The sequence below is a fragment of the Neomonachus schauinslandi genome, chromosome 9, assembly GCF_002201575.2.
Source record: "Neomonachus schauinslandi chromosome 9, ASM220157v2, whole genome shotgun sequence".
NCBI classification, from domain to species: domain Eukaryota; kingdom Metazoa; phylum Chordata; class Mammalia; order Carnivora; family Phocidae; genus Neomonachus; species Neomonachus schauinslandi.
The window spans coordinates 45,025,436-45,040,859 of NC_058411.1; the positions used below are offsets into that span (position 1 = coordinate 45,025,436).

Sequence of the window (15,424 nt, forward strand, 5' to 3'; positions counted from 1 at the left end):
AGAGGAGAGTGGAGGCGGAAGACAACTGAGGCATCTGAGGAGTTGCAGATGCCCTGAGCGGACCCACCACCGGAGGCCAGACACAAGAGCCAAGCTGTTCGCACGAGGCCTGAGCTGATAAGAGGCTTCCGGGGCGGCGCGCGCGGCCGGCGGGGTGGGGCCGGGGCCAAGCTCCGCCCACGTCGGGCTGCGCGACAATGGGGCGGGCGGTGGAACGCGGCTGCGGCTGCCGCGGGCCTCGGGGGGGGCGGAGCCACCGCCGCTGCCTCCGCAGCCCCGGTTGGGATTTGAAAGATTAAAAACTACCGGTGGAGAGGGCGACGGCGTTGAGTGTGCGGCGGAAGCGCTGGGGGCCGCGGCTCGGCGCAGGGCCGGGCAGCCGGCGGCGTCTCCACACCATGAATTACCCGGGCCGCGGGTCCCCGCGGAGCCCTGAACATAACGGCCGTGGCGGCGGCGGCGCAGCCTGGGAGCTGGGCTCGGATGCGGAGCCGGCCTTCGGCAGCGGCGTCTGCTGCTTCGACCACCTGCCCAGCGGGGACCTGGGCGACGGCGAGGTGCCCCTGGCCCTGCTGCGCGGGGAGCCCGGGCTGCACTTGGCGCCGGGCGCGGAGGACCACAACCACCACCTGGCGCTGGACTCCTGCCTCAGTGACGAGAACTACGACTTCAGCTCCGCGGAGTCGGGCTCCTCGCTGCGTTACTACAGCGAGGGCGAGAGCGTCGGCGGCGGCAGCTCCTCATCGCTGCACCCGCCGCCGCAGCCGCCGCTGGTCCCGTCGAGCGCGGGGGGCAGCGGGGCGGCGGGAGGAGGGCTCGGGGAGAGGAAGCGCACCCGGCCTGGCGGAACGGCCGCCAGGCACCGCTACGAGGTGGTGACGGAGCTGGGCCCCGAGGAGGTTCGCTGGTTCTACAAGGAGGACAAGAAGACTTGGAAGCCCTTCATCGGCTATGACTCGCTCCGCATTGAGCTCGCCTTCCGAACGCTGCTGCAGGCCACGGGTGGCCGACCCCGGGCCGAGAACCCGGACGGCGACCGTGTGTGCGGCCGGGCCTCCAGCTCTGGGGAGGACGAGGACGAGGACCGCGTCTGCGGCTTCTGCCCGCGCGCTGCGGGGCACGAGCCCGAGATGGAGGAGCTGGTGAACATCGAGCGGGTGTGTGTGCGGGGCGGCCTCTACGAGGTGGATGTGACCCAAGGAGAGTGCTACCCGGTGTACTGGAACCGTGAGTAGCCGGCCCGGGGGAGGGAGCGGGACGGGCTGCTTCTGGGGCGGACGAGCCCCGGGGTGGGTTTGGGACTTGACCGCCGCGGAGAGCGAGGCGCTTGAGGCCTGGCGTTTGGTAGGAGCAGGGTGGAGATTAGACCCGCAGAGCCGGCAGGTGAAGGGTAAACGAGCAGATGGCAAAATCCAAGCCCCCTGGGGTTCAGAAGGAGAAGATTGCTGCCCTGGTAGCGCTTCCTGGGTGAGCTGGGTGCTGCTGCCATCCCCTGGAGGTGATCCAGGAACGGATGCCCAGCCCGAAGGTTTAATTTCGCGACCCTGCCTGAGCTTTGTCCACCTGGGGATCTGATTCGGTCTCATTTACCTTGAACTGCCTATGATTTAAAGAGCAATCTGTCCTCTGAAGTGGGAATGTTTGAGATGATGTGCACGAGAATCAACAGTTCAGTTATGGACTCAGGAAAAAAACATTAATCCCAGGCGGGAAAGGAAAGGAGATAGGTTGTTTCCACCGGGTGCGTTCGGGAGAAGTGGAAAGCGCTGTGTGAAGCGTTGCTGGCAAATGGGTCCGCTGACTCTCTGTGGAATATTCGTTCTTACGTTCTTGTTTACATATTCTGTTTGCTGCTTCTTTTTTTTTTTTTTTTATGTTTTGTTGCTTCTTAACCTTGAAAAATTACTGAGGCTTATGCCTTGGGTTTCCTCGTCTATAAAATAAAGATAATTGTATCTATCTTGTGGAGTTGTGAAGATTAAATGAAATAAGGTACCTAACTGGCTTGAAACTGTGCTTGGCACAAGTGTGATTTATAAGTATTAACAGTAGGTTCTTACTCAATTAGACAGCAACACAATTTTTGTAATTAAATTCGGTTAAAAGCAAATGTTACATATGTAATATATAATAGATATTCTACTGTGACAGAAACTATTGGCCACCAGTAATTTGTAGTATATAGTTTTAGTTTTTATGGACCTAGTGCTCTAACTCAGATATCTGTCTTCATTGGTTGTCACTAGCCTTAGGTCTTTCATACATTTTACAGTATTCTGTCTTATACTAATATATATTGATGATTTAGCTTCCTTTCTATATGTCTAGCAATCTATGAGCAGAGCCCACCTTTATCTTCATACTCTCATTGGGCCTGGTGCAGTAGATATTTAATAGGTATTGAACTGCACGAGTGATTCTGATAATGTTAAAACGTATGTGAAGCATGAGTCACTAAGATAGCAATTATAGTGTGTGTCAAATCAAATAAAATAAGCGTAGCAGAAAATTTTAATTTCTTACTACACTTATGGATGACATTGAAAGCATTCGTTAACATTTTCACAAGACCAGATTCATATGGGATTTGTCACATCACTCCTTTTGATTACAAGCTCACTAAGGTTAGAGTATGCTTGTATTCACTTATTCATTCATTCAGCTTTTTCATTTTTGCCAAGTATTTGTATGTGCATAATACAGTAGTCTCATGAAGGCATTAGGAAAGGTAGAAAAGACTATCCTTACCCTTCAGGAGTTTCCCATTTAGTCTTTTCTTCAAATGTCCTAGACATCACTCTAGATTTTTTTCCTTTGAATATAGAAAAACAAGGACTTGGTGGAACAGGAAAGTTGGATAAAATGCAGGGCATCCTTGGAGAGGAGTCTGGAGACCAAAGGATGAATCCTACCCTTAAATCGACTGAAGTATATTTACCTAGAATATTGTGTATTCTTTTGGTTTATGGTAAAATTGTGTTTTTGTTAAAGATTTTATTTATTTATTTGAGAGAGAGAGATCATGAGAGAGAGATCATGAGCAGGGTAGGGGGTAGGGTAGAGGGAGAAGCAGACTCCCCACTGAGCAGGGGAGTCTGTATGAGGATCCCAAGACCCTGGGATCATGACCTGAGCCAAAGGCAGATGCTTAACCCACTGAGCCACTCAGGCGCCCTATGGTAAAATTGTTAATGCTTGCATAGTGCTTTACTGTTTATAAAGTGATTTTTCACATTATTTCATAGTGATACCAAATTAATGCTAACATTCTATTCATGAAGAAATAGGCTCAGTAAAATTAATGAACTTGTCCAAGGTTATTGAGCTAGAAAGTGGTGAAGCATTTTAGGGTCTACTGGGGGAATAGGTGTGGTGTCCAAAGAGCATCTGACACACCACCCAAGGGTGAGGGTATCAGGAAAGCGTTCCAGATAATGTAAGACTGAATCCTAAAGGATGAATATAATCAAGCAAAAAAAAAATGGGGAGATGCAGGGAAAGGCGTTCCAGCCAGATGGGGTAATGTATACAAAGACACAGAAGCATGAAAATGCACGGCATTTTGAGGAAATTAAGGCTGCACCTGCAGGGGCCAAGACACATAGGGTAGGCGTGGGATTTTTTTTTTTTTTAAGTTTTATTTATTTATTTGACACAGAAAGAGAAAGCACAAGTAGGCAGAGAGGCAGGCAGAGAGAGAGGGAGAAGCAGGCTCTCCACTGAGCAGGGAGCCGGACATGGGGCTCGATCCCAGGACCCAGGGATCATGACCTGAGCTGAAGGCAGCCGCTTGACCGACTGAGCCACCCAGGCGCCCCGGGTAGGCGTGGGATTTGACCACCACAGAGACAGAGGCATTTGGTCAAAGACAGGAGGAGATTATGAAGGGTACCTGCTATGAATGATGCATTTGGAGAGTAGTTAGGAAAGGAACAAGAGTAGATACGCAGTGCTAAGGACTTTGGACTATATGCTGTATTAAGAAACCAAATAATTGAGGGCACCTGGGTGGCTCAGTCATTAAGCGTCTGCCTTTGGCTCAGGTCATGATCCCAGGGTCCTGGGATCGAGTCCCACATTGGGCTCCCTGCTCGCCGGGAAGCCTGCTTCTCCCTCTCCCACTCCCCCTGCTTGTGTTCCTGCTCTCGCTATCTCTCTCTGTCAAATAAATAAATAAAAAATCTTTAAAAAAAAAAAAAAACCAAATAATTGAAGGTTCTCTGTTACTTAGGTGATTAGTGACAACACAAAGGTTGAATTGTAGAGTTGGGGTATATCATTAGAATGGTAGTGTCCTAAATCAAGAAAGAAACCGTGAAGGCCTACAGAAGTTAACCTGAAAGGAAATGTGGACTTAGTCTTCTCAAATCTTTTCAAAAGCAGATAGCCAATTACAACTTATAAATAAATTTTTGTTAACTCGCATAACAGCAACACCTATTTTCACTCCATTTTAGCATTTTCTAAATAGTTTTCTACAGTATACAATCCTGTGGGTGTCCCAGGCCTTCATATGAACTACAATGAAAACAAAATGGTGCTTATTGTCCCTCATTGACCACGTCTCGCAAAATCCCATGTCACTTTGCTCTAATTGGTTCTTCAGGTCTGTCTGTATTATATAAGTTTTCATACCTTCTCGTGAGTGTTCAATCTCAGTATGGTGTCTTCAGCCTTTGCAGCTTTTGACTTCTTTCTCATTTTACTTTTCTTTTTTAATTCCTCTGGAAGCTTTCCGAAGAATGAAATGAAAGTTAAAAAAAAAAAGAACTTCAAAAAGTTCCTACAGATGGTGGTGTAGGATTCCGGTGGTCATTTAGGCTTTTGTGACCTAATTGAACCCACTGCATCTGGGTGTCGTGGACAATAAGTTAGCTATGCCTAGTCTAGAAGAAAGGTGTAATTTATATTTGCTCTTCCTTTTGAACTCTTTTTTTTTTTTATTTATTTATTTGACAGAGAGAGAGAGAGAGAGAGCACAGGCAGGGGGCGTGGCAGGCAGAGGGAGAGGGAGAAGCAGGCTCCCAAAGGAGCAGGGAGCGCAAGCAGGGAGCGCGATCCGGGGCTCGATCCCAGGACCCTGGGACCATGACCTGAGCCGAAGGCAGTCACTTAACCAACTGAGCCCCCCCAGGCACCCCTTCGTTTTGAACTCTTACTAGCAGACAAAATTTGAACTAATTTGGGGTATATGAATCAGAAGGGGAATAGAATTTGTCTTCTACAGATAGGAAGCCCATATTATTACATGAGAAAAAAGAATTATCATTTTATTGTCTGTTTAGATATTTTTCTTACTGCATGTAGACATTTTAGATAAAAATTGATTCTTGCTGAGTAATGGCTAAGTGAATTCCCTTGCTCCCCCTCTTCTTCTGCTACTTGCAGCCATCTGGTAGGCTTGTTTTGAGAATTGTTACATAGAACATGCCTGGTTGGCACAAAGTACTAGGTGTTAACTATATCTGTGTGGATCTCAGAAAACAATAATCCCTACTTGTAGAAACTCACGTGAAGGTTCATAAGGCTGACCAGAGCAAAACTGTCAAGTACAGGTTTTTTTTTTTTTTTTTTTTTAAAGATTTTTTATTTATTTATTTGACAGAGAGAGACATAGCGAGAGTAGGAACACAAGCAGGGGGAGTGGGAGAGGGAGAAGCAGGCTTCCCGTGGAGCAGGGAGCCCGATGTGGGACTCGATCCCAGGACCCTGGGATCATGACCTGAGCCGAAGGCAGACGCTTAACAACTGAGCCACCCAGGCGCCCTCAAGTACAGGTTTTGTTGTTACTGGCCTGTACCTCACCATAGGTGAAAGAATGTTTGTAAAGAATATTAGCAGGTAAGTGGCCTTATTTAGTAATAGTAATAGTAACAGTGGTAGAAAGGCATAGGGAACATTATAGAGATACTTGATGAATAGTCTCATAGCAATTCTTAGGGCAGTGATGTGTGCATTGTACACTAGGGAGTATGTAATTTCCATTTATTGACTAAGGTTATTTGACCAAATATTTATATGAATGTGTAGTTTCTTCCCCCTCCCCCACTTTCTGATATGCTTGCATTATTTTCATTCTAAACCATTTTCAAACACTTAAGAAATTAACCAGTCTGCATGATATATTGAAGAAAAACTAATATTCCCACCAAAATGAGGTAGAAAAATAAGGGCTTTTTTCTGTAAGGACCCAAATTAAATGGTGTTTATTAACTTGGCATACCTGTAACCATCTCTTCGGTCTTTTCATTTAGGGGTTAATAACCTTAATAATTAATAATCCTTTATGAGGCACAGGGTATCGTGGGAAAGTAATGGGAGTCCAAGCTGGGAGAAGTCCCTCTTTTCTTTTTTTTTTTTTTTTAAAGATTTTATTTATTTATTTGACAGAGAGATAGCGAGAGCAGGAACACAAGCAGGGGGAGTGGAAGAGGGAGAAGCGGGCTTCCTGCCGAGCAGGAAGCCCGATGTGGGACTCGATCCCAGGACCCTGGGATCACGACCTGAGCCGAAGGCAGACGCTTAACGACTGAGCCACCCAGGCGCCCAAAGTCCCTCTTTCTTGATCAGTTTCTGCCTCCAGTAAAGCAGAACTATAGGGAATGGAGACCAGGGATTGACACGCCTGACTCTGAAAAAGTGTTAGAGTCTTTTCTATCTCTTTTTAACTGTATTGTCTCCCGCTAGCCTGGACTGGAAAGCAGCCTTGGGCTGCATTGGAGCCCTGGCTGCTCAGGTTTGCAGAATCCTGGCAGAAGTCTTCTGAGAACCCTGTTCTAGACTGAGAGCCCTGTTCTAGACCAAGCCTGCTTTAGACTGCATTTTTCAGCAATCTACTGAAAGAACACAAAGATATAAATGACACTGAGTGATATGTATGGAGGGCAGGACTTGGCACAATCTGATCAAGGCATTCAGGACTTTCCTTCCCCTTTACATTGCACCATTACTTTAAAACTGATTTCATATCAGTGATTGATCCACCTTGTTTGTATATGGCTCAAATGTAATAATGCATGTTGTAAGGTGCTTTATATAAATGTTCAGAGTAATTGGTATGTCTTTCTTTACTCCATCTGTCACCCCCTTCTTTGTTGTTTTTTTTCTTCCTTTACTATTTTTTCATAAAAGAGAACTTTTGTACTGTTCCTTCTTCCAAATCTTATCTCCTGGGTCTTTTTATCTCCATGTCACACTCTGAAGTTTCTGCTTTGTCAAGATCTGACGCCTGGAACCCGAGAGGTGATCCTTTTCTGATCCGGGGGGGAAAGAAAGCTGGGTGTTCTGGTCATGGAATCCTCTGAGAATATAGACACTGAGTGAGGGCAGTAGGGGGATGGAAAGGAGAGAAGGAAATGGGGAATATACTCACAGGAAACCTAAAGTGATTATTGGCAGAAGAGGTAAGGAGGTAGACAGTTCTAGAAGCCCTGATTGTTGGGCAATCTAAGTCCTTTATATTTTCATGAGTGTGATAAAATTTAAACTGTACATGTTATCAAGAAAAACTTCAGCACTGATAAAGGGCATAGACACCAGTTTCTTCTTTTTTGCCACAATACATTTCTAAAAGCTCAGTTAAAAAGTAGAACAAGGAAAAACATCATTTTTTAGAGCCAGTAGATATAACTTACACTTCTACTCTTTTGAATCAGCTTTGGTAGAGGGAAATTATGCCCACAAAAAGATTTGAATCACTGACAAATGAGTGGATTAATGGGATGAAAAGCATAATAAAGATACTTTTTGATACCCCCGGATTAGGGGACAGGTAAAATTTAAGATGGTGAGAAGATTAGGGGACAGGTGACATTCAAGATTGTAAAAACTGCTGCCCATGGTTTACTGTCAGGATTGCCCATGCCAGAGAACTAAAGCAAAACGGTGGAAGTATTGATATGACCATGTAAAAGTAATTCTGTTTTATGTACTGCTTTCTAACTTTGACAGATTGCCGTTACAAGAATAAGTTATATACTCATTAGTATTGGTTCTAATGTGTTATCGCATTAAGCTGTATCTAGATAATCTTTATAACCATTGCTCTTGTATGTTTAAATAAAATCTGTTGAATGACTTTTGGGGCCAGGCCAGCCTTTGGAAATTACATTGTTATTGGTACTTCTGTACCCCAAGACCTCAGGAAGCTAGAAATCTTAGAGAAATGTAAATTCTGTCTGAATGGGTATCTTTTCCAAATTAGTTGAGAGTTAAGGTTTTATTTGGTAAAGGGTGATTTTAACTATGTGAGTGGAAATCTCTCTAACGTTACTATTTCTCCTTTTGGCCACTTCTCAGTGAACCATCAGGATAGTCCTTGAGACACATGATATGGGACAAAGAGCTGGATTAACTGTGCCAAAACATAAATCTTCTAGATCATATGGCATAGAATGTGCTGCTCAGTAACTTCAGATGATGCACAGGGAGCCTACTTAGAATTCCTTCTGAGCCTTCCTGTAGCTAGAGTTAAGTGTAGTTCCACCTTTATTTTACTGTTTATTACAAATGATCAACTTTCAGTTAGCATTTTATTGGCTGAATTCATTTTTTTTCTTTGCATTCTATGGAATTGCTTCTAGGTAGGCCCAGGGTATCCCCTGTCCACCTGATTCACCCACCTAGAGCTTCAGTAAAGCTTGCATTTTAACATCTGATGGGTTTTAACATTAAGTACCCCCGAGTTTGTTTATGCTTTAGAAAACAAAATCTTTGCTGTGAATCAAAAGAGTCATTGGAGAGAGAGAGTCTACTTGAAAGAAATGGTTGAGGAGCGCTCAAACTGAGGAAAGCGCAGTATGGCTGTTGAAGCACTTCTAACGGCACTCACTGTGCCATGCCGGCTGTCTCCACTGCCGAAATGAAGCCTTACCGTATGGTTAGCGCTAACTGAGGCCGGTATGCACGTCTGTGAGGTTTATGAGCAGATGCTTGCCTTCGCTTGGCATTTTCATTGTATAGCTAACCGCTCTTACTCTTATTTAAGATCAGCCCCACTACCCATAGTTGTCCTCTTTTTTGTCTTTCGCTAGAAAAAAATTGGGACCTTCTATTTTAGAATATCTTTTTGGATATAGTTTATTTTTATTTTTAGCCTATTTACTATTTAGCCTGTTATTTTGTGTAAGCTACATTACATAGTACACTTTTTTTGGTGGGCAAGAAAGGTGTCACTGTACTTCACATATAACGAATGTTCCTAATCCTGGAAGACTGGTCTGAATCGTTTGGAATTCTGATTGCCTGACAAGCTTCTGTCTTTCATGGGCAGATCTAGAACCCATCAAAGTGTATGGTAGATCACCATATACACCATATACATACATATACACCATAAAGGGTAGACCTGGCTTACTTCATGTGTTTTCAGATCAACTCTTACCCCACCTCAGGTCATTGGTTTTTCTCTCTTCCACTGCCAGTTCAGTTCTTACTGGTTTTTCTAGAGAGGCAGCCCTGTGTCGTGTTTATGAATGTAAATGATCGCTGGTGGCAACTGTCTGGGCCAGAATCCCAGCTCTTCCATATACTGTCTGTGTAACTTCGGGCAACTTAAATTCTCTGTGCCTCGTTTCTTCTATAAAATGTGCTTCACAGCACCTGCCTCTTAGGATTGTTGACGTAAATGTGTCATAATATTCAGAGATCTTGAAACCTCTCACGATGTTCTAAATGTAAGTTCTAAATAACAGCTGTTATTACTTCTCCATTTTCCTGCCTCTTCTGTCCTTTTAAATTTACAACCCACTTGACATTCTTGGCTTTCAACTGTCCTCTTTCAATTTGCAGTCTCTTTCCTGACCTAGCCTTTTCTTTGGCCTTGACTCTCGGTAATCGACTCTCGATTAGGCACAGCCCTAGAACCTCTTGTGAACTGTTGCCTGCCCCTGTGAGAAGCTGTCACTGATTTTTGCCCCAGAAGGAGCTGTAGTGTCTTGAGTTTTCCTGGTTTGTGCACCAGAGGTGTGCACCATTCTCTTAGAGATCTACTGCCTGTGGGAAAGGAGGAATTCTTTCTCATCAAGTATTCTGAGTTCTTGAGCATCTACTTTTTTTGGTATGCAGATCCTGTCAGCAGCTGTGGGAGGTACTGACTTCATCCCCAAAGCTCATTTAGGACATCTCTACCAGCTACCAGGACTTTTGATACAATAGAGAATTCTACAGCTTTCGAAAGGCTGCTCAGTTTTCAGTTGAGGCAGAGCCAGTAGTGTTCTTGGTCCTTTGCCATGTTGGCAAGAAAGGAATGGCCCATAATTCCTTTTACAGTGGAGACCTCAACATGAAAACTTGGAAGGAATCGATTCCTCTTAATTGCCCTGCAGTTGAACCGGTAGCCATAGGAGTGGCAGCTAGGTTCTGGCACCCAGTGCAAAATCCAGCTTCAAATCAGAAGCTACCTTTTAGTCCAGGGATTTGAAGCAGCCATCCCTTACCAGCATTGGCAGTAAAAGCTGAGTGGGCTCAGAAAACAGATCTTTGTTGCCAAATTCCCTTAGTTTGAATCCTTGATTTATCATAGCCATATGACTTTAGGCAAGTTATAATCTCTTGATGGTCCAGTTTCAACTTTGTAAGTGGGGACAGTAATTCCCGCTTCACAAGGTTATTATAAAGATACTGTTAAAATACATATAGAGTACTTAGCATGCTTCAATAAGCGTTAGCCATTATATTTAAGCCAGGCTGATATATTGGCTCTTCAACTAGAAGCCTAGCTTCTGGAAATTAAAGTGTGTGGTTGGCCTGTTTTATTTGTGAGAAAGAAGAATGTGAATCTATGGCTCGACCAAAATTACTTCACCCCGTATTTGATGACCATATACACATATACATACACACATAGTCCCTCATTCTTCCTTTCCCCTTCTCCGTCACCCTTTTCTATATATACACCTATGTGTTCATCGTAAAGCTGCTTAATCTTACCCCCACCAATCCCTCCAAGAGTTCTGGGAATCCCAATGAAGTATCACATTGTAGGCACCTTAATTCCTCTCATAGACTCTGGCACTGAGCAAAATGAAGACCTTTCCATAAGGTGAGGACAGTGAAATACATTTCAGCCTTTGAATTGCCTCTATTGGGTTCTGTTGCCTAAGGAATGGCATCCTATCTTAGACCAGTAGTTTGCAGATTTCATTGAGCTGGGAAGATTGTTAAAACTGTCGATTTTTAGATCATCCTTGGAGATTAGATGCAACAGAGCTGGGCCTGGGGCCTGAGAATCTTCCTTCTTAATAGGTATCTCAAGTAATTCTGATAGGGGGGCGTTATAGACCTCAACATTGATAACCCTGTTAATTAACTCCTCCAGTCTAAATGGCTCACAAATGCCTCATCCTAGGTTGTCTTCCTTTTCAATCAGAGATTACCAATTCAGCCAGTCCGAGGCTGTATTTCATGCAGTTTGAGAGGAACCAGCCTTCCACCCACAAATTTGTTTTTTTTTTTTTTTTTTTTAGGTTTTTTTTTCGGTGTTTTTTTTTTTTTTTTAAGATTTTATTTATTTATTTGAGAGAGAGAGAATGAGAGACAGATAGCAAGAGAGGGAAGAGGGTCAGAGGGAGAAGCAGACCCCCCGCTGAGCAGGGAGCCCGATGTGGGACTCGATCCCGGGACTCCAGGATCATGACCTGAGCTGAAGGCAGTCGCTTAACCAACTGAGCCACCCTGGTGCCCCAAATTGGTTTATCTTTATTTCATCTTTTTCTTTTACCTGTGTCTGCTCTGCGCTTCCAATTTAAAATTTCTGTATTTATGGTGATTTTCTGTAAACTCATTCTATCAATTATTGAGGAGGTGACATACCCAACTATAATTGTGGATTTGTTTATTTTTGTAGTTCTCTTGGTTTTGGTTTCATGGATTTTGAAGCTCTATTGTTAGGTGCATACACATTTAGGATTATTATATCCTTGTGATGATATAAAGCCTTCGTCATTTTATAAAGGCCCACTTCATCTCTGGTTTATTTCTTATATTGATGTCTACTTTGATACTAATTTAGACACTCCCAACCTTCTTTTGATTTAATATTTGCATAATATGTCTTATTTTACTTTTAAACCCCTGTGTGTCTTTCCTGTCTTAGATTTTGCTTGGTAAATTCCATTCTGAGAAGTGCTGACTTTTATTTGGTGTTGTAGGCCATTTATATATTTAATATGATTAATGCTAAATTTGAGTTTAAATTGACCATCTTGCTAGTTGTTTTCTGTTTGTCCCATTCTTTTTTTTTTTTTTTTAAGATTTATTTATTTATTTGAGAGAGAGAGGGGTGGGGGAGGAGCAGAGGGAGAGAATCTTCAGGCTGACCCCCCCGCCCCCCCACTGAGCAGGGAGTCCGATTTGGGTCTCAATCCCAGGAGTCATGAGATTATGACCTGAGCCAAAACCAAGAGCCAGACGCCTAATGGACTGGGCCACCCAGGCACCCCTGTCCTATTTATTCTTTGTTCCTTTTTTCCTTCTCTTGCCTTCTTTTGGATTAAGTTTTTGTTATGATTCTCTTTTATTTCCATTACTAGCTTTTAGAGATACCTTTTTCATATTTATCCTGGTTGGTGTTCTCTGAGCTTTTTGGATTACAATTACACATGTATTACATAGTTTGTTATTGTCTCCCAGCTCTTGGATGCTCTATTCTGTTTTTTAATTTTTCCACCACTTTTCTGTGTATGTGTTTCAGTTTGGGTAGTTTCTGTTGACTTCTAAGTTCACCGATTCTTTCCTCAGCTGTGTTGAGTCTGCTGATGAATCCATCAAAAGTATTCTTTGTCTCTCTTCCTGTGTTTTTAATTTCTAGCATTTTTTATTCTTTCTTGTAGTTTCGATTTCTGTGCTGAAATTATCCTTCTGATTATACATGTTGCCCACCTTTTCTACTACAGCCTTTAGCGTATTAATCATAGTTATTTTAAATTCTCTAATAATTCCAACATCTGGGACATCTCGGATCTAATTCTGTTGTTTTGTCTGTTGCTGGTATGTTTTCTTTCTTTTTCATATGTCTCAACTTTTTGTTGAAAGCTGGGCATCTTCTATAGGACAGTAGATAATTAGTCTAGAAATAGGCACACCTTATCTTTTGCTCAGCCTTTAGTATGGGAGGTTGATCAGTCAGTCTGTTTGGGAGTTGAGCTGGGTTTGGATTTTGTCGCTATAGTTGTTATCATCAGTGCCCCCAGAGGCTTCAAAGTCGCCTGGCATTACCTTGTATTTAGGGTGGGGACGGGTTTGCCAGAGGGTTTTTCTCTATGCTGTTACCGCCCCTCAGCAGTAGATTAAATGCTTGCTATATTGGTGATGGTGGTCAGAGACAGTACATTCTCTGTTGTTCTGATTCAGCTCATTCTTAGGTACAGTGTCTCTGAGTCTTGAGAGTGGGTCCTTTTCAGTGATTCTGCCTCTACCCCAGCTATAGGATACCTCATTGTCTAGAGGCGCCTGGGTGGCTCAGTCGGGTAAGCGTCTGCCTCTGGCTCAGGTCATGATTCTGGGGTCCTGGGATCGAGCCCCACATTGGGCTCCCTGCTCAGCGGGGAGCCTGCTTCTCTCTCTCCTCCCTGCTCGTGTTTTCTCTCGCTATCTCTGTCTCTCTCTCAAATAAGTAAATCAAATCTTAAAAAAAAAAAAAAAGGAACCCTCATTGTCTAGACCCAAGACAGTGCCTTGCCCCTACACCAAGGGTAGGTTTTCTTTTTCTAGTGCCTTTTCCCAACTGCTGTGGGTCTTCATCTATGCCCTAAAAGCAACAGTGTTTTTTGCCCTTCTGATAATAGCTTAAGGCTTTTGTTCCATGGGTGAAGTAGAAAGGATCCAGGCAAGGCGTCACACTTTTCCCATAGCTGCTGCTGTTCCCTCCCCCCAGGCCTGCACCATGCACCTTTTTCAGGTTTCTCATCCTTGTCCCAATCTTTCTTAGAACTCCTGGTAAAATCTTTGAGGAAGAATGTATAAGGGGTACAGTTACTCTGTGTCTGAAGCCCCAGGGATTCTATACTCTCACTGTAGCCTCCCTTACCTTTTTTAAAATTTGTTTGAAAATTTAACTGAAATCTTTTTACTCACTTTTATGACATCTGGTATCTCCCCCGCAGTAAGCAAGTACTCCTATCTAGTTCCTCCCTGTCTTAGATATCGTAGTAGTTAGTTGCTCTGTGACTTCAGGTGTCTGAAGGATTTGAGGAAAATTACAATTTTGGAAATTAAATGTGTCTTTTGTTTGTTTGTTTGTTTGTTTTTAAAGATTTTATTTATTTATTAGAGAGCGAGCGAGAGAGAAACAGCATGAGAGAGGAGAGGGTCAGAGGGAGAAGCAGGCTCCCCGCTGAGCCGGGAGCCCGATGTGGGACTCGATCCCAGGACCCTGGGATCATGACCTGAGCCAAAGGCCGTCGCTTAACCAACTGAGCCACCCAGGCGCCCCGTCTTTTGTTTGTTTGAAGGGTAGGAAAAAGAAATGCTGTTTTAGCTTTTCACATTCTAAGCAAAGGCTGAAATTCAGTTATACTTCTTGGGGTTTTTTTGGGTTTTTTTTTTTTTTTTTAAAGATTTATTTATGTATTTGAGAGAGCGAGAATGAGAGAGAGTACATGAGAGGGGGGAGGGTCAGAGGGAGAAGCAGGCTCCTCGCTGAGCAGGGAGCGCGATGCGGGACTTGATCCCGTGACTCCAGGATCATGACCTGAGCCAAAGGCAGTTGCTTAACCAACTGAGCCACCCAGGCACCCATACTTCTTGGTTTTTATTTTTGTAGTGGTTACTCTAGGATTTTCAGCGTGCAGCTTTAAGAGCCAAACTCTAGAAATTAGGTTGTCACTTCATGTAGAGTGAAAGAACCTTATTAGTGTATTTTCATTTATCCCTCATTACTTTTTGATACTGGTATACATTTTACTTGTACATATGTTATAAACCCCCAAATATTTTTGCTTTAAGAGTTCAATTTTTAAGAAATTTTTTTAAATGAGAAACAAAAGGGGCACCTGGGTGGCTCAGTCGTCGAGCGTCTGCCTTCGGCTCAGGTCACGATCCCAGGTTCCTGGGATCGAGCCCCACATTGGGATCCCTGCTCAGCGGGAAACCTGCTTCTCCCTCTCCCTCGCCCCCTGCTTGTGTTCCCTCTCTCGCTCTCTCTCTGTCAGATACATAAATAAAATCTTTTAAAATGAATGAATGAATGAATGAATAAATAAATAAATAAGAAACAAAAGTCTTTTATTTACCACATATTTATCATTTCTGTTGTTCTTCATTCCTTTATGGAGATTCTGCTTGAAGACCTTCCTTTACTGTTTCTCATAGTGTAGATCTGCTGATGATAAAGTCTCTTGGCTTTTGTCTTTAAAAGTAGTTCTCTCTCATTTTTAAAAGGTATTTTTGCTGGATATAGCAAAATCCTAGGTTGACATTTTTTTCC

The 15,424-nt window shown here is 43.6% G+C and overlaps 1 protein-coding gene across 3 annotated transcripts in view; it reads left to right on the forward strand.

Annotated features, from left to right (window-relative positions):
* Positions 1–294: 294 nt before the first annotated feature.
* The window catches only part of DDHD1 (DDHD domain containing 1), a 94,582-nt gene continuing 79,452 nt past the window's right edge, over positions 295–15,424 (forward strand). For all 3 annotated transcript variants that reach the window (XM_044917771.1, XM_021701322.1, XM_044917770.1), the window contains exon 1: positions 295–1,227. In XM_044917771.1, the coding sequence (XP_044773706.1) occupies positions 399–1,227 (829 nt within the window). In that variant the 5' untranslated portion in view covers positions 295–398. The remainder of the gene's footprint in view (positions 1,228–15,424) is intronic.